Source organism: Equus quagga, chromosome 16, assembly GCF_021613505.1.
Source record: "Equus quagga isolate Etosha38 chromosome 16, UCLA_HA_Equagga_1.0, whole genome shotgun sequence".
NCBI classification, from domain to species: domain Eukaryota; kingdom Metazoa; phylum Chordata; class Mammalia; order Perissodactyla; family Equidae; genus Equus; species Equus quagga.
The window spans coordinates 76,555,488-76,575,846 of NC_060282.1; the positions used below are offsets into that span (position 1 = coordinate 76,555,488).

Consider the following 20,359-nt stretch of genomic DNA (forward strand, 5'->3'; position numbering starts at 1 on the left):
TAACCAGACATCACTAAATGAACAAGTCACTAAACATGCACAGAGAGAGACTGGTCATTGAGCATCGCTGCTCCTGGTACTGGTTCCCTCGACCCACATTATTGCTCCCCACTAATTCTTCAAGTCGGGAAGATATTTTTTCTGTTAATGATAGACCTTTAGTTCCAAAGAGAAACACTAATCGGTGACATGTTCTCTTACACTCTCTTTCTCTCTTTGTTTAGTTTTATCCACTTAAGAACTTGGAAGAATTTGAGGAGTATCTTGAGTACCTCAAGTCTATAATGCATACACCACTACCACCCCCCAAAAAGAAAACACTGTTTCTTCCTGAAATCGATCACGCAATATCCCAGGGGAAAGTGGACTCTGTGCATTAATAGAATGTAGGACTCCTGATGGCCGTGCGAGGCAGCCTGGGACACTTCGACCCGACCGTCCCTCCATCTCTCCCTCACCGGGCTCAGACCTGCAAGTCCCTCCTTCCTTGCCGTCCCCCACCCCCTTTCTCCCACAGATGTTTGCCCTAACAGAACACTTGGCATGTTTAATCCTGTCTTGGCTTTTACTTCTTGGATGACCCAGCCTAACACACCTGGATTAAAAACTTACATAAATTTTTATTTTCCTGAAACTAGCAACTTTTAAATGGGGCCTCAGAAAACAGGTAAACAAACAGGGATTTTGTAAGATAGCTCTCAAATCCAGAGTTCCTCCTTCTCCATTCCATTCGTCCACATATTGAAAAAGGTACTAATAAAAGAAAATTAGGCCTTTAAGTAATTGTGTCAAATTAATAATTTCTTAAGATTAAGAGATTCTCCTTTACATACAAATTCACCCAGTTCTAAGGAGAAGGCAACAAGTTAGGAACTGTGATTCTGTGAGCTCCTGTAGGGTTGCCACCCCATCTCACGCATTTCTTTACTGAGTACTGGGTTCATGGCAGGTACTCAACAAATGTTTACTGAATGGAAGCAGGAGATGAAGTCAGTGATGCTCAATCACAGTGAGCTATAGAGGTTAAGGGGGGGTGGTCCCCAGACCTTTCCAGGGACATGAGAAAACATAAAATATATCCATTGTTTTCATTACACAAACCATAGAAAATAAACTGCAAGTTTCATTTTACAAACCACAGACAGCATAAGGTCAATGAAAACTTTCTGGGCTATAGTGAAAATAAGCAAAAGATAAACTGAGAAAGATGATAGCGAACTGATTTTAAACTGTTGAGCTCTATCTACACAAGTGACACCCTTTCGTCTAAAATGATTATTCTGCCTTTCTAGAACTGACCCATATATAACATCTGGATTTGGGAGAATAAGTTGCAATAATTATATAAATAGATATAACTATATAGACTATGTATATTTATATAGATATGAATATAAAATACATACTAGTATATATTATATATGATATAGATATATAAATTTCCCTATACCAATAAATTTCACTATACTGTAGACTTACTCAAACTTCATATTTATATACTGCCAACAGATATAATTATATTTCTCCTTAATAAACAAAAAGAAAAATCTTGTATCTTCCTACCACGTTAGGTAAAAGAATTTCTTTAAAACAAAATATTGATCTACTTTCGATGACAGTGGAAAGTTGACATTTACAAAATAACTTGCTAACAGTAAATGGGAATAGAACAGAAAGTGTTGAGAGTTAGATAATTAAACTCCATAATTTGTGATTCCTTCATCATCACTTAAAAAAAAAAAGAGCAATTCATTTCGCCAACTGTCGGCATATTTGCGATGATTCAATTCTTACCATAGCAATGAAAACAAATGTATTAGTGGAGATCTCAAACAACGAAGCTTTAACTAGTACTTCCCACAATAGATTAATATGTCTAAATTATACCCTGTCATTGGGGAATTTTTGCCGTACATTAATGGACTTAAAACCTAATTAATTCCCCTATACTGTTTAAGAACCCCACAAGAACACTAGCTTGACTCATAACTTTTAAGTACACTCAGTGAATTTGAGAAGGTGGAAAAAAATATTCCACACACCAAAGTCAGAAAAGGCAGAAGCATTTTTATTCCTCCTCTTTTCATTATTTTTCCCAGAAACTATTGCAAGTGGGGTGAAATTTAAGAATAAAGATAAACCTAAAACAATCTATGGCAATTTAAAATTATTAACTCCAGGTCTTTTAACATATAAAATCATCTAATGAAAACCTTACGTAGAGTAAGGCCTGTAGAATTGCAAGTTGGCATTAAACTCTCTGACGTTAGGAAGTCTAATCTTTGCCCTACAAACTTAGGAAGAAAATAAAACCACAGCTCTTCACATTTCAAATTAACATGTCATGTTTCCTATGAGTCACCCAAATAACAGATATGAATTGAGGTGCCAAACAGGTTCAGGGCATGATAAAACATTTCACAATGAACCCCTACTGAAAGGAACTAAGCCTAAAGAATTTAACGGGTATTTTGCATGAAAAAATTAGAAAAGCAAATAATTCTAAGTAGTTAGAAGTAACAAAGATATGAAAATTTTCAATTAAAGGTTAAGGAAAACAAGGAGGCCTATAATTTTAGAAAGTCTGACAAATTTGGTAGCAGAATAGAAAAATATGTAATTTTCTAGAGAAGATACTTTTGATTTAACATAGAAATAAAGGAAATTTTAATTACAAAAAATGAATAGGTAGAAAAAGAACATTTACCCCTTATCCAAAGATACCATTTTCCTAGTTAGCTGTCAGAAACCACTCTAAGAAATGCAGGACTTCTCAAACAATTGCTTATAAAGTTTCATTATAAACGGTTTTGGGTAACAAAATATGGTACTCATTAAAAATAAGCCAGCTTTTGTACTACAGAATTTCCTTTCTTTCCTTCATCCAGCAAATGTTTATTGAGCCCCTAGGATGTAATTAAGCATCGTCCTAGCGCCATGGATAAAGCATGAACAAGACGGACTAAAATCCTGGCCAAGGTGGAACTTACTTTCTAGATGAGATAAGTGATAAGCAAGGAAATAAGGAAGAGGTCAAGTATGGATATTCTACACCATTCCATTGCCATTCTGCCATAATACCATCCTTTGGTTCAATGCTGCCGGAGGTGGTTTCAGTAAAATTATAACGTGAGAAAAGCCTTTTGCTATTTCAGATAAACCCTCTTGGCCCTGTTCTAAGGTAGATCTGTCTTTAAAGGATCACCATGATATAAACCAGGGATCAGCAAATTTTTTCTGTAATGAGTCACATGAAAATATTTTAGGCTTTGCAGGCCACCTATGATCTATGTCACATATTCTTCATTTTCTTTAACCCTTTAAAAATGAAAAATCACTCTGATCTCGCAGGCCACAAAGAACAGGCCGGGGCCGAATCCAGCCTGCAGCCAGAGCTCTCCAACCCTGCCCCAAGACCTGAGGACCGTTGCTTTTAAGTGGCTCTGCTCAGTCCTACATTTCATGTTTCTTTTCTTTTTTTCTTTTTCTTTTTTGTAACTTTTATTCTTTCGCTCTTTATTATTCATTTGCCAAAATCTAACAAAACATTCTTTTCTAGAGCTGCAGTATTTCCAACTATCGCAGCCTCAGAGTCAGTTCTGAAGAGCAGGGCCAGCTGCTCTATTTCACACAAGCAACAGAAACAAGTTCCTGGCAGAAAACCCTTCTTAAGTCTGTACACTTCAGAGAGATACGGTGGAGCCTGTGCGCGCTCTCCACTGACTTCCCGGGCGCACACGCAAGGGCTGCCGTCCCCTTACCTTGCTGGAGGAACATCAATATTCGAAGAAACGACTTTTCGTTTTTGCTCCAGCAGACATATGGAGCGAGTGTTTTCCTTTTCATGGTCAAGGGCTCGGCTGGCTTTTTTGGTGTCTGTCGTTTTCACATCCTCCTCCATGGCCAAGGGGAACAAGTGTTGATGAGACACTTTTTTGCTAGAGTCACGTCTGACGTCCTCTGCTTGAAATGTGAAGGTCATTTCCCGCTTAATGCTCCCCACCTGTGAAAGGAAACGCAAACACTCTTACTTGTGCAAAATACCAGCTTTGCACGACTGTGCGCAGATGGTCGTGAGGACAGACCACAGACGCTGCCCTCCGTCCTCATCTTGAAGCTTTTATGGTTTAAATGGGAAAAATGTAACAGAAATAAAATGACGTTACATAGTAACATACAGTTGATGTATCATCTGTCATAACGCAAACAAGAAGCATGGCAAATACAAGACTTTCAGACCACAAAAACTGTGAAGACTTGAAAGCATAAGTCTTCTAAAAAAAAATCTAAGAATTTAAGACATCACTGTTTTCTCTTCTACAACTGAGAAAACTCAATTAAGTAAATAAATTATTAAATATTTTATGCTGATTATGTTTAACACAGGAGAGCCTTACATATAAACCAAGTCTTATCTTTGACTACGAATAGTGGTCTTAACCAGACTCTTTAGTTCATGAAGAAATGCTTTTTATCCTTTAGCTACAGCAGTTAAGATCTTATGAAATCGTTTCATTAGTATGATAAAAAAAAGTCATATTAATTTTTCTTATCATTTTGACTAGATGCAGTGATGATGAAGGTTTAAGACAAATATAGAATTAAACCTCAGGGAATTGAATCCGGTTATTTCAGAATTTGTGATCACTGAAAAAAGGAGACTGAAGTCAAAAAAGGTTTTCGTAAGATGCCTGGAATTATAAATGAGGTTTGGGGCAAACTCGTTAAAGTCCTAAGTGTACGAAGAAGAACCAGATTCTCTGGTGACCTGGGGCCTCACTAACCAGGCAAGCATGTTTCACATCTGCACCTATAAGACATTTCACAGGTCCACACCGCCAGTCCAGCCCTCTCATCGAGTTACTCTGTGCAGTCAGTAAATCTTCCCTCATTCACTTAAATAGAAGATAGGCTCGTTTGTTTCTTTTTCATTTTAGGTCGGAGGAAAAGCACAAAGAGTTTGACCAAAAGATTTAGAATTATAGAAGCTCAAGCCACAAACATAACGCATTTTCAGAACAAAAAGGAGAGTATGTGTGTTCGATAACAGCAGACACTGGCCAAGGAGGATATTAATGACTAGAAATTCTCAGACTAAAAATAAACTCTGAGGCATATGTGTGTTGGAGTCACAGGACCTGCCCACACATGAGCATCTCCAGAGCCCAGGGATGGCTTGTGCTTGGAATCCACTTGGCTGGAATGGATCTTCCACGTGAACACGGAGCTCTGACCTGCGCTCCCTCCCTTCCTGTCCCACACCTGGCAGGGAGAAGAGAAGACCTTTGCAGGGTGTGCCCGTGAGACCTAGCCCCAGCCAGCTCCTGGGCTGACCCAGGAGACGGTCAGCCACTTTTGGTTTACTCGCACTCATTAAAGAGTTACTATATTCTTTAGAATGCACTAAGGAAATAAAACAACAGTCCAAGAAAAATGAGTGCTTTTAAGAGCTAACTGTTTTAATGACATCAGTACACAACAGAAAGGATTAAGAAAACATTTCGAACTTCAAAAAATGCAGTGAATGTTCAATAAAAACGTAGTTTGGAAAAGTGACAAATGTAATCACAGATATTACAAATATCTATCACTAATCACTTTCTAGGCAACTTTTCCTGCCTGGAGGTGGGAGTGAGTGGGATGTGTTTTTTTCACATCCATAGCAGCTCCTCCCCAACATCTGTTACAATGGGAACACGCTAAACACCAGGCATAAAAGATGAAAACAAAGGCCTGGTTTTGATAATTATAAAGAGTTTCTCCCTGAGTGTCAAGTATTACATTAATTAAATATATAAGTAGCCATTAGTATCAAGTCGTAGCAATAATTGACTTCCACACCTCCCTTGGGGCCCCAGGACTGGTTAAATGAATTCCATCCCAGGAGAGGTGGGGTTGAGGGAGAATATTACAGGAAGCTCATCTTTTAGCTTCAAAATTTAGGGGAGAAAACCTAGCATCTAAAGCACAAATTGATACAAAGTAGAATAAATTTCCTATAGAAATGATGTTACAATTGTATGTCATGCTCTTAGCCAAGACTTCATAGTAAAATAAATTATAGTAATATTCATTAATGTAAGCTATAAATCTTCTATAATATATTCTAAACAAAAAATTAATCTCTCAATATTAATCAGGGAATCTTAGCAATATAATGGATTTCAAAGACAATTTAGCCCAGCTTTCTTGTTTAAAAATGGAATTAGAAAGAGTCAGAAATGACCAAAGAGGACAAAACAATGTAGAGATGAGTAAGAGAGGCTGATACTTTGAGTCATGGGTTCTGCTGTTTGTAAGGCTGGTGGATGGAGGGGGCAACAGGTGTAGATATTCACTATGTTCCTAGGCTTTAAAATTTACATATATATCACATGTTCTTTTTAATGTCATTTTATTCATATCAAATATTACGTTAAAAAGACTTTTTAAAAGGAGAGTTCACAGGGGAGAAGAGGGGGAAGCGAGTACATGAGGACCAATCTTGAGAAGTTGGGCTCAGAAATGGGCCAGACAGAAAGGGTGGTGGCTGGAGAGGATGTTGGACAAGGGAGAATGCTCTGGGATGGGAGATAACAGAGCATGTTTGACTGTTGAGGCAGAATGGGAAGAAAGAGATGAGTAAGGGTTTGTAGCAGCAGTCGAAGCGGACAGGACTAACATCCAGCTATTGTACCTCTAGCAGATTAGGAGGAGAAAGCAGCTACAGGAAGAGAGGATCCAATTTTTATGAGATTTCCAGAAACGGCAAATCTATAAAGACAGAAAGCAGACCAGTGATTGCATGGGGCTGGAGGGGGGGCAGGAACTGATTGCAAATGGCACCAGAGAACTTTTGGCGGTGATGGAAATGTTCTAGATCTAAACTATAGTGATATTTGCTATCAATTTATTAAAAATTTGCTAACAATTTATTAAAAATCATTGGGGGCTGGGGTTAAATCATGGCGTAGTGGTTAAGTTCACACACTGCACTTTGGTGGCCCGGGGTTCACAGGTTTGGATTCTGGGTGTGGACCTAGCACAGCTCATCAAGCCATGCTGTGGCAGCATCCTACATAAAATAGAGGAAGATTGGCACACGTTAGCTCAGCGACAATCTTCCTCAAGCAAAAAGAGGAAGATTGGCAGCAGATGTTAGCTCAGGGCCAGTCTTCCTCACACACACACACACAAGTCATTGAATTATATTTTACAATGGGATGAATGTTACTGTATGTGAATTATACCTCAATAATACTGTTAATTTAAAAAAAAAAAAAAACAGGAAGAAACAACAAAACCAGGAGTAACTGATGTGGAAGGTGTCTTCTCAAGAACCCCCTACACCAAAAATTAGAAAACTGTGCTGCAAAGAGGCAGCCACAATGTCTACGGGTCTTTTTATTTTTTTTGGAACACAGGTAGTATTGCAATCCAGGTTGCTGCAAGCTTTTACAGTTATATCCTGCACACCAGTAAGATGGCGCCAAAATCCAGTCCCCACTCAACCCAGGTCCCCAGGCTTCTTCACGCATGGAGGAAGGATGTTTTTCTAATTCATCCACCCAGAGAAGAACTTTTTGTACTTCATCTGCCCAAAGAGGGCACTCTTATTTATTCTTTCCCCAGTTTACACAATGCCCTGGTGACAAAAGGAAACTCTTCGGGTGATCTACAGGGCTCACGCCAAGTTAGCTTCCTTCCTTGAAGCTGATATGAATTAAAAATGTGACTCATATGAGCTGACATTTTTGTTAATAGAAAAGCCGAGGCAATCTGAGAAATCACTGTCTACTACAGCTCCTAAGGAGGCAAAGGGTTCAACAACAAAAGACAGCCAGAAAAAACAAAACAGAACGAGAAGCCAGACAAATAATGAAGAAAAACAGCAGGACTGCTGACTAGCAATTTTCAGGAGACAACACAAGGCGAAGGTTTAGGAATAATCTTGGTCTGGATTTAAAAGAAAAAAAAAGTGTTTCCTGCACAAGGAAGGTTCAATCTGACTGTATCAGACACTGATGAGTCTGGAGTTGGCAGTGGTAGTTGATTCCGGTAGCCACATTTCAAGGTGGACATTGACAAATTGCAACAAACACAACAGGGTGATCAGGACGGCAAAAGATCTCACTGGGAGCAACTGGAATATTTTGTCTAGAAAACGGAAGGCTTATGGCCCACATCGCTGCTCGTACATATGTGTAGAGCAATCTTGAAGAAGAGGAATTTGAGTTCTTCTGTGTTCCTCTAGAACCAAGGTCAATGGCGCCCACTTCTGCTTCCAGCTAACTCCCTTCTGACTCTATGATTGACTCTCTCTTCTTCTTTTTGTCTTCTCACTCTTCTACCACATTGTGAATGAAACATTTTGTGCCTCTAAGAAATACTACTTTCTACTTATCTGTGTTTCCATGGACTCATAAACTGTTAAGCAGGTGGAATCTCAGAAACTATCTCGTCTCACTTAAACTTTTTATTTTTCCCTGTTTTTGTAGAGTTTAAATGTACTTTTCATTTTTAAAAATGTTTATTACAAAATAAAGCCTTGTTAAAATTTCAATAGAAATGTGCGTAAAATAAAACGAGGAAAGCTTTTTATTCCTCCCCACTCTCCTTCCAACCCTGTGCAGTCAGGTCCCCCCCCAAACGGAACAGCTTTTAATAATTCACTGCAAAACTTCAAATGATTTAAAATGCATTAAATACCTATCTGTGTTTATATTATACTGTTTGGAGTGTCTAAACACGAACGTGATTACACTACATGCATTATTCTGCAACTTAATTCTTCACAATAAATCATGGGTATCTTTTCAGGTTAATAGTAGGTTTACTACATTTTAAAATTTTGAAGGTATAACATTTCACAAGATTATATTTTTAAACCAATCTCTTCTTGACGTTGAGGTACTTTTCAATTTTTCGTTATTAAAAATAATGGCAAGTGAACATCCTTGTGTATGTCTGCATATACCTTTATGCCCTTGTGCAAGGATTTCTGCAGGAAAAATTCCCAAAGGTTGGAATTGCTAAATCAAACAAACAAAATTTCCTTGATGGGGGAACAAAGTACGGAACAGCCATACAGGAGACACACCATGAAGTCACTAAAAAGAAGGTCATCAGAATACATCCATGGTCTATTAAGAGGAATACTTTTGTTCACGATCTATTAAGAGAAACAGGCAAGTTGCAGACTAGTATGTTAGGCAATGATTTCACTGCTTTTAAAAAACAAAGTAGTTTGCTAAAAAGCTACTACACACCTTAAAAAACAGAAGACTGACCGGCCAGGAGAGCTCTTTCATTTCTTTTATAATTAGATACACATCTACACGTGTACAGACACACACACACAATTTGTAAGTGGTACGGTTATGGGAGATTTTTACTTAAGTTTGCAAATTTTAAAAATTTAAAATACAGAGACAATTTTTCTATGAGATTCATAAAAATTATAAGGAATCATGGTCTGTGCTGGTCAACATATGAGGAAATTGGCACTTCCAACCACTGCTGGTAGGAGTATACATGTTGACGGAGTATACATGTTGACGGAGGCCGCCTGGCAAAAGGGAGCAGATTTAATTGTGCACCCCCTTTGTTTTAGCAATTCTGCATCTAAGGGAAAATACAGACATGCACACAAGTATATTTATCAAAGAAGTTCTTAAATTATTAAGAAATGCAAATTTCCTAAACAACCGTCAATAAATTTTGAATTAAATATGAACAAATAATATGTAAGGTTAAAAACAGAGATATAGCTCTACACTTATTAAAATGGAAACATATTTCACATATTAATTCGAAAAAAAGGAAATCCAAATGAGTATATGTATATGACCTCAGGATGGAGGGATATGTATACATAAAGGGAGAAAAAATTCTGACTGGACATTCCAAAAGGTTAACAATGGTTTTCCTCGGGAGCAGAGTTATAAGCCAATTTTGCTTTCTCTCTTGTTTGTAATTTTTACAATGTTCATGTAAAGTTTGATATTTTAAAATCTATGAAGTTATTCTATTATGAAAAAATATACACCATTTTTATTTAAAGTTTCTTAAGAATCTGGCATTTATATAACCATGACTTTTTCTTCTACTAGCTTTCAGCTATTAGTATATATGCATATATTAAAGGAGAAAAGTGAATTATCTAAAATAATACCTCTACTTGCACTATTACTTCCACTGATCATCAACATCTCAGACATATCGTACCATACCAACTACCACTGGATTCCTTCTTCTTACGCAACAGAGGCCCCTCATACAGCACATCACAGACACAGGCATTATCCAGAGTAATTTCTTGCAAGAGAACAAAGCTCCAGTGTTCAATTACATAAGAATACTACCAATTACTGAGTTAACTGAAATAAAACTCAAAGTTTTTATTCCAATGAACAGCTTTTGTTTTCCTAGAAGAAGATAAACAGCATATCTATAAATATGATATACTTGGGAAAATTACAATTTTTTCACAAGAAGTTAACAGTATCTATTTAAATCTTGAATTTCTCTAAATGGTGTCCTTTGTAAATTGAATGCAGATTTCTAAGACACGGACTGAGGCTCATCAGCCTTTCTCAAAACAAAAACATCTGGTTTCCATAGGAGAATTATAACAGCGCATCAGAAAAGAGGACGGCTTCTGACACCAGCCCACTTAACTTGATCAATTCTTCTGTCTATACCCAAATGCCTTCGAGGTCACCTTAATCCTAACACCCTTCCTACGGATTTATAGCAGTAAGATGCCAAAAGGCATGTGTCAACACTCACTCTTAGAAACTGTCCTTGCTTACTCATTTCAACCCAATAAGATTTGAAGAGCTGGCTCTGGATATTAACTGGATTTCTAGGAACAATGTGCAGAAAGCCAACCCATTTGCCTGTTGGGGCTTTCTGTATAGTAAGAAAGTTGTATAGAAATTCTGGAAAAGAGAACGAAATTCAGGCCACAGCAAAAATGGCTCCTGGAGAGCAAGCCATGGGAGATATGGGATGGTCCAACCGGCAGAACAACTCTTTAAGACTTCCATTCGCCAGGAAAGCACACAGTCACATCCGACAAACTTTACAGAGAATTTTTCGTATTTGAGATTGTGTTTCCCCACATTAGGATTTACTCTAAAAACTTCCTTTGAAAACACATAACTAGACATTATATATTTAGTGACTGATGACAATGACACGTCAACTACAGTGTGGAACACGAAATCAGACCCACAGATTTTAAAGCATGTTACAAAAGAAGCAAAGGATATATCAGTAACAGGAACAACTGATTTTTTAATTAACTTAAAATACTACCACTAACGGTCATGCTCAAAGAAAGATTAGACTTGAGTCAATTGATAAAGACCATGTCCAAAAATAGTCAACAGAACTCTACTCCTCACTTCAGATTAAATTCTTCAAATTTCACGCTAGGTACACAGAAAAACAAGGTGAATGGCAAATCTATGCAGTGCTAACGAACAGCTATAGCAGAAACACTTTAAAAACGATTGCTTCCAATTGTTAGCCCATTGATTATATTATTCCCTGGGCCCTCTGAAACCAAGGAAGTGTTTTTTTGACTGCTTTATACTCCGTATATTATTTCTCTACACCAAGACGAGTAGAGTCACTGGCAGATGAAAATCAGACTGGTTTGGTGATCTGATGATGGGGCGAGAAATAAAACTCAGTCCAACAGAGTTGAAACCTAGTCTTAAGTTTTGGAACCACGCCTTCCAACCGCACAACTACACTATCTCAGCAATCAGTGTTGTTAATGCTGGGTTTACTACAGCAAGTTTTAACTTTAATATCTTGACAATTTAATATTCAATGAAGTGTGACTTGGCTTGCCTAATGGCAGATCAGTCAGCCGCACACTTAGGAGAGAAAGTGATTGCAAAAATCTTTGGCTGAAGTTTCAAGCCTTTTATTAACATTATGCAAGTGAGAACACACAACTTGAGTATTTTTAAAAATCCTCTCGGAAAAGCCCTGAACAGAAATATCTATTTCTGTAAAGCCCAATTTTAAATTCAAGCTCAGCTAACGTGACCTGTATATTTTTTCCAACCAAATGTACGGAGAGAGGGGAAATCAACACTAATGTGGGTCGACTCTACTGGATTTAACTTCTGTATACAGAATTTTGAACTTACCACATAAATTAGGCATTCCATTTGTTTTATATAAGTCAAAATTTAACTCAACCAATCACATCCAATCCATGTGAGAGTTCTGTGCTCCTTGCCTTCAGAATATGTCCAGAGTGCAGTCACTTCTCACCACCTCAGAGTTATCAGAACTCGACTCTGTCAACTCACCATCATCTCTTGCCTGGATTTGTGTAACAGTCTCTTCCCTGGATCCCTGTTTCCATCCTTGTCCAGCCTTCCCCATCTCCCAGTTCCTTCTCAATAACAGTAGGCAGCCTCATTCCCTAAAAACCAGAGTCTGATCATACCCCTCCTCAGCTCAGAACCCTCTGGATCCACATTTCACACAGAATAAAAGCCAAAGTCCTTGCAGGGGTCTCTAAGGCCCATTCGATCTGGCCCCCCTCTATCCTTCTTTCTCCTTCTCCTACTTCCTCCCTCCACTCCCACCTCTCCCACCTCTCCCCTATCCTTGCTGGCCCTGAACGTGCCAGCAGCACCCTGCCCCAGGGCCTTTTCACTGGCTGCCCCATCTTCCAGGAATGCTCCTCCTTCAGACATCCACGCTGCTTGCTTCCTCACCCCTTCAGTCTTTGCTCAGACAGCTCTCTCTCTGCAAAACCAACCCTGACCACCCTATTTACAACTGCCGCGCTCCCTCCCACTCCTCACCTCCATAGTCTAAAATAAATTTACTCTTTATTATGTCTAAGGTCTGGGCTGCACCACCAGAATATTAGGTCTATGAGGGTGGACATTTTTTGTTTTGTGTACTGACGTTTCCCAGCACAGAGAAGAGTGTCTGAGACAGAGTGGGCCCCCAATAAGCACTCGGGGAATAAACAAATGAGTCAATTTTCAGGTGATTATATGTGCTCTAATGGCAGCACCCACTAATCAAAGTCTCAGGATGATGGGTGCCAAGTTCCTAGAGCTGCAGAGGGTGGGGTCACAGAATCCCTCGGTCCAAAAGAAATTTCCTAAGCTACCAAGAAGGAAACAGGGAACCGTGCTGTCATTTGGGGAAGAAATAGGTGAAAAATAAGTACAGGGTGGCCGCCACCTTAATCCTTTCCTTATCAAGTATCCAACTTTATTTCAGGAGGGCTTTACCTCCAGGAAGGCAACCTTACTTTATAATAAAATGTCGGGAGAAAACAGCGTTCATTTTACTTTTAAATTAAGGGACTCTGAAGCTACAGATATCACCAGGTTAACCCAGGACAAATCTGTAAAGAGATAATAAGGCCGAACTTCAGATCCAAGTCCCAGTTCAAGTTACCTAAGTTTTGAAACTCCTGGGGAGTGAGGCTTCCTGGAGAGTAAGGTGTTAAGGGCGGTCCTCCAGCAGCCAGGCCGGCCGGGGGGGATGCCCAGGAACACTTCCTCCCACTTGTCTGAGGCTCTCAGCAGATCCAGTCCACTTACTCTCCAAAGAGTTCTGACATTTACAGTCAGGAATAACAATGACGATGATCCACACTATTTCTTCCACATCTGGCTTGTAGGGATTATATTTGCCAGTGGAATTCGGGCCCCACCTGAAGCTTTTCCTTAGAAGTTTCTTTCTGAAGGAGAACAGGCCGCTGCTTTGCTGAGGGACAGTGAACCAACAGAAGACTTGTCCACACCAATTGCTGGGACTGCCACGCAGAGCCTCGCTGGCTGCCACTGCCAGGAGGAGCCGGGGACCCTGGGCACAGAACAGATCTTCGCGGCTCTGACCTTTCTTCCCTGGAGCCTCTCCCCGAGGGGCCGCACGGTCTCTTCTCACTGGGACCTTCCCCTGGAGCACACCAAACAGAGGGACCACAGACTTCACAGAGCCTTTCAACGCCCCCTACTGGAGCCCATCCCCCATATCCTTGAAGTCTCCTCCCCATCTCTACTGAGCGTCCCTGAGCCCTTCTGTCCCCACCTGGCCTGAGTCCTAGGCACAAACACACAGCCAGAAAGAGGAGATGCACGGGGACCCAGTTACAGTTCATTTTCTCCATGGGTTTCACAGTTATTTGCCAATGACCTGAGAATCGAACCAGACTTTAAAACGTGGTTTCTCTGACCAAACCACACATTTCACAGAAGTGGTTGGAACAGAACTTTTCGGTAAGTTGGAGAACGTCGTTCTGATATGTATAAATCAAAGGGCAAGTCAGTTCTCGAAGAGAATAGTGCACAACTTCTCTGGACACGAACAGGCCCAACGAAATCCTTTCAGGAATCTGATCTGAGAGACTCAGACAACTGATACCAATTAGTGGTTGACAACTGACTAGAAGTGGCAACAAGGGTGACCAGGCCAGGCCACGTGCACACAAGAAAGTAGAGAAGTCAGGGAAGAGCGAGGAGGAGGGTGGAACAGACTCCGGAGAGAAACAGCAACAGGGGGCAGGAGAACCCTCAGCCAGACTAGGGGTCTTGGAGTTGCTCATTGCCCACACACTTCCAGCCCTTGTCTGCACGGAGAGCACTGTCTGGGGGGGTGTCTCTGTGCTTGATCACCATTATCTCTCTCCTCAGAACCATAATCCCCACCCCACGCACCTCACTCCACCTGTTTTTTGTTTTCTTTGGTAAAACCTGAACTGATTTCAACCTCTTGCAACAAAAAGAGTTGGACTAACTAACCCAATACCTAGAGTTCCTTTGGCAATAAGAACTATAAAAAAAGCTTTGCAAATTCATCAGTGGTTGCCACTGTCTAACACCACTGCTGTAATTTTCAGAGCAGATTCAGAAGCAGATTTTTAAGTAAAAAAGAATATTGGTTGCTAAAGGTTCTTCCTTAAATATATGTTTCATTTAAAATACAATTTATCATTCCTTTGAGCAGTAAACAGCAGGTGAAATTAAAAACTTAAGTTGAAAACTAATGAATTCACATTTTAGCTCGTTCTGCTCTTAATTTACAGGCAGCCAATCACTTTTACTAGCTGCACAGATGACTAAATAAAATCTGTGAATAAATGCAGCTAGAGTGTGTTGAAGAAATTAAGCAGTGCATATTAGAATAAACTTGTAAATATGCTTATCATCAATTTAATTCTGTGAAATAAAGGTCCAATTGGTGTGTAACATAGTAGATGAGCATATGAGGGAGAATGCCTCCCACTTGAAGACAGTCTTTGACAAGAAGGGAGACGGCTCAACCGAAGAAGCCAGCTAACCCATGATAAACGAGTGGAGAAAGACCTGAAGATAACACTCCTTCCTGCCTGTGGACTTTGGGCTAGCTCAGCCAGCTATAATAAATACACAAGTAGGTGTGTGTGTGTGAGTGTGTTTGAGTGTGTGTGCAGGCATGCATAAATGAATAAATATAACACCCCCATACGCATATCTCCTAGTAGTTCTGCTCCTGCTAGAACCCTGACTGATACAATATGAAACTTGGTATAAAGTGTTTATGCTTTACCCATCTCTCTCTCCTCTAGTGATCCAGAAGTTACTTGGAGGCAGAGAACAAGTTTTGATCAGTTTTCTTTTCCTTTTTTTTTTTTTTTTTTTGAGGAAGATCAGCCCTGAGCTAACATCTGCTGCCAATCCTCCTCTTTTTGCTGAGGAAGATTGGCCCTGAGCTAACATCCACGCCCATCTTTCTCTACTTTATATGTGGGACGCCTGCCACAGCATGGCTTGATGAGCAGTGCATAGGTCCACACCTGGGATCTGAACCAGCGAACCCCGGGCTGCTGAAGTGGAGCGTGTGAAGGTAACCGCTATGCCACCAGGCTGGCCCCGAGTTTTGCTCAGTTTTGTATCCCGGATAAATGCATACTTGGCACATACTGAGTGCCTGATAAATGTTCCCTTAATGAATGTAATTGTGACGGTAATATGGCAACGGGGCCAGCTTAGAAGAGCTGAAAGGAAGATCTATAAAATCAGGAGACAACACTGATTGCTATTCGACATTCGCAATACTCTAAAGTGTACAGAAGACAATTAACAATGACAATAATAGTAGCTGTAGTAATAATAATGGATACATTTATTAAGCCCTTACTAAGTACGAGACACTGCATCAAAATTTCTTCATACACATTATTTCACTCCAATCCCCAAAATCCTAAAAGGAAGATCTCATTATCCAAACCTTACAGGTAAGGAAGCTAAGTCCCAGAGAAGTTACATAACTGGCTCAACGTCTCACAGATCTGTCCCCTGCCCCACGCTCTCCTGTGTTTCCCTCTCCACTGGGTATTTCCGACAAGCAGTCAAACAGGCTCCGATATCTCTTACCTTAAAAAAACCCTTCTTTTGACCTCTGATCCTGCTCAGCTCCTGCCCCTCTGCTGTATTCCTCGTCACCGTCAACTTATCAATAGAGATGTCCACATGTGCTCTCTCCACTTCCCCACCTCCTACTTACTCTTGGACTTACCGTAACTGATTTCTACTTCCACCAAAAACGAGAAAACTTGCTTTTGCTAGTGTTACCACTGAACCGCATATCCCTAAATTTAATAAGAACGTGCTTTTCAATTTCCATTCTCAACAGTACTAAACACAATTAGCCTCCTTTTCTTGGCTTTCTCATACCGGGACCTGTCCCAATTCTTTCTTGTGGAATAAGACAACAGAATCCTCCAGCTAGTTGAAGCAGAAAGAGGGTTATTGGTAGTTCCTAAATCTCCAAGAAGCCTAGAGTGTCAGGCTGCGATGTTCAACAGGACAAATGCAGGGAGCCAGGAGAAAAGCCCAACCACGTCACAAGTTTGAACAGCAAAAGTTCAGCAGCACTGCCTCTCACCACTCAGACCCCACGACAGGGGTGCCGAAAGCGAGAACTTCCGCAACAGGTGCCGCATCAGTATCAGGAAACTTGATGCTGTGTTTGCCAGAAGATCTCTTCTGTACTTGCTACCCTGACACAGCCTTACCTGTGCCTCTTGTCACATGCCTCATGGGGGTGCAATGCCTTGGCAGAACCTCAGTCACACACAGAATTCTAGCTGCAAGGTATTCTGGGAAATTCTGGCCACAGAGGCATAGGAAAACAATACAGAAGGGGATGGCAGAGGGTGAGAATGAGCCAATCTACAGGACCTGCCAGACCCCCATGTTTCTGGATTTCTTTTTTTTTCTTTGCAGCCTCCTCTGTCTGCTACCCCCAACATGTATTTTTTTTTTTTTAAAGATTGGCACCTGAGCTAACAACTGTTGCCAATCTTTTTTTTTTTTCTTCCTGCTTTTTCTTCCCAAATCCCCCCAGTACATAGTGGTATATTTTAGTTTCGGGGTCCTTCTAGATGTGGCATGTGGGATGCTGCCTCAGCACGGCCTAATGTCTGCACCCAGGATCTGAACCGGCGAAACCCTGGGCCGCTGAAGCAGAGTGCGCGAACTTAACCACTCAGCCACGGGGTTGGCCCCCCAACACATATCTTTAATGTACTACTTCTCTCTATTTCTACTGCCACCATTGTTATTCATGTGAACTATGGACTACTACAATAACTTCTATTCTAATCTACCCTCTTTTGCTCTTAACTCCCAAGAATCTACATGTTACTCAGAGAGCCAATAAGAAAGAAGATGATTTTGTAACTTTAATATACCATACAAAAATATTATTGGTAATAAACCATAGTTCTAAGTTATAACTATTAAAACACATCCTTTGAGTAGGCAGCTACCTATCTGACATGGCTTGAAGGCACCAGAAAGATCCCTGGTTGAGATAGACATCCCATTGTTTAGGAATGATGCTGGAAATTCTATCCATAGTGTTAAACCATATTTATATCATTAACTCTGCATCCCTGGTTGAACCATAAATATCCCAAGGGAGGGAGTCGATGTTGGCTGTGAAGTCATGTAAAACGAATCAAATCCCAGCCCTGCCACATGTTAGGTGGTGGATCTGGGGACGTTTTTTAACCTCTCTGCACTTCAAGATCTGGTCCCCATCTATAAAATAGGGATGATAGGTTGGTTGAAAGGATCAAATGGAAATATCTAGTAAAGTGACTGACACGTGGTAAATAGGCAATGAACTGTAGCCCTTCTCTCTGGCAATACCTTCCTGAGAATTAGTGTGTAAGGATTAACGCCCAGTGTGCTCATTAGTGAAAGGTAAAGTATTGTACAACCTGACACAGCTTAGTGTGCAAGAGAGACTACAAACACACAGAAAAGGAGGTGCTCAGAGAGAATGCTTAGGGGCCACTGAGGGCAGCCAGAGGTAGGTGAAGCTTCTAGGAACCATGAGTGGGAAGGGAGTCAAAAGAAAAACAGAAACAGCAATAAAACCAGGACGAGATCATGAAATGCATCTCACCCTCTTAAAAGCTTCTGCCTGGAGTGAGCCCGGTGGGGTGCCATCGATGCCTCTCACCACTGTCCACATCACTCCACTCCCTGAGCTCTCAGCTCACTCCGGAAAGCACAGGAAATGGGAACCCCAGTGGAAGACGGGCAGGAAGCAGGAAGAGGAAGTGTTCGGCAAGGGCACATCACTCCTTGCTTTACTGTGTGTGTCAGAGCCGATTCAACAACAGTAGCAATCTTCCTCAAGTCAACGGGATCCCACACTTGAGTCTCTCTAACAGCGACAGAGGGCAAGCCTGTGAGCCAGATAACACGCCAAGGAGACGCTTTCCTTCTCCTCTGCCAACAGCCTGCATTCATCTTCAACTCAAGAAGGGAGCCAGGAGACAGCTCTACTTTGGCAGTTGCTAAAATGTACCCATGACTGTTTACCACCGCAAACTACGTAGGAAAAATTATTTTTTACCAACATTTTTTATATATTTGGCCCATGGACTAACTCAATTTATAGTTTTCTGAATAAACAGGAACCTTATATTAGGATAATCTTTACTAATTCAGTAAAATAGGAACTTTGTATTAGTTTGTATATTCTAGAAGGGTGCCATTTAAGTCAGTACTTTCAAAGACAGAATTTGTGGGAGGTGGGATTTTGTAAGTCATTTTACAGGCTTTATATACAAACCTTCTCTTTACAAACACAACTGTGTGGCCCTGACATCCCAGGTATAAAAAAAAATGAACCTTGGCTGGCAGCCAAATAGGACTTCTCACAGGACCCTAGACAGAGCAAATGATTAATACGTGTTTGTGAATGTCAAAGGTCACACGTTCAGTTTTTTAAAAGTTGAAGTCTTTTGCTCATGTGTTAGCTATTTGAAGGATACTCTACAAAAAGAAGGTAAAATATGAATAAGCCATAATTTATTCTCTAGCTTCAAAAGGCAAAGAAGTTGTTTACAGCCAGAAACATGTACATTCTTCCAGGAAAACAGCAGACAAGTGATAGACACTATATAAACACCTTCTGTATCTCCGCATAACACACAATTTTTAAGTATATGTTAATACATTAATTCCCAACTAAAACGCCTCTTAATTTTCTTATTTAAGGATCATTTTCATGGAACTCTTTATAAAAGAGGTTGTATAAAAGATTTCAAAGAAGATAAAAATTCTAAAGCTTGAATATTTATTCCAACCCACACATATACCAGTCTCCTTTTTCCCAGTGATAATGAGAAAGGAAGATATTGTAGTAGACCTTTGAAAAGAGTGTTTGCTTAAAAAGTAGTCATTAATTCAATAAATATTTTTACTAGGTATTGTAGGCACAAGGCATAACAGTGATATACACATATGTACGTGTGTGTGTGCATGCATGCATGCATGTGTGTGTATCTGTGTGTGTGTGTGTGTATTAAGAAGGTATAAAGGTCCCTACACTCATGGAGCTTGCAGATCAGTGGGAATGGGGAGGAGGGGCATAAATAAAAGAATCCCACGAACATAAGTAATACTACAACTGCAACAAATGCTCTGATAGAGAGGTACGTGGGGAAGCTATGAGCACACGAGAAGGGAAAAATCAGAGAGGTCTGGGTAGGCTACTCTGAGAAAGCATCTTCGTCGATTCGGGCTGCTATAACAAAAATACCATTGAATGGCTGGATTGAACAACAAGCATTTATTCTCCACAGTTCTGGAGGCTGAGAAGTCCAAGATCAAGGTGCTGGCAGATTTGGTGTCTGGTGATTGCTGGCTTCCTGGTCCACAGAGAGCTGTGTCCTCATGGCAGAGAGAGTGAGCTCTGGACTCTTTCCAAGGACACCAATCTCATCATGGCGGCTCTACCCCATAACCTCATCCAAATCTACTTACCTCCCAAAGACCTCACTTCCAAATACCATCACACTGAGGATTGGGCTTCAACACACAAA

General features: G+C 40.4%; 1 protein-coding gene across 1 annotated transcript in view; it reads right to left on the bottom strand.

Annotated features, from left to right (window-relative positions):
• ZNF704 (zinc finger protein 704) overlaps positions 1–20,359 on the bottom strand; it is a 208,280-nt gene that overhangs the window by 159,014 nt on the left and 28,907 nt on the right. Inside the window, exon 4 of the mRNA XM_046641853.1 lies at positions 3,762–4,003. Within this exon, the coding sequence (XP_046497809.1) occupies positions 3,762–4,003 (242 nt within the window). The remainder of the gene's footprint in view (positions 1–3,761; positions 4,004–20,359) is intronic.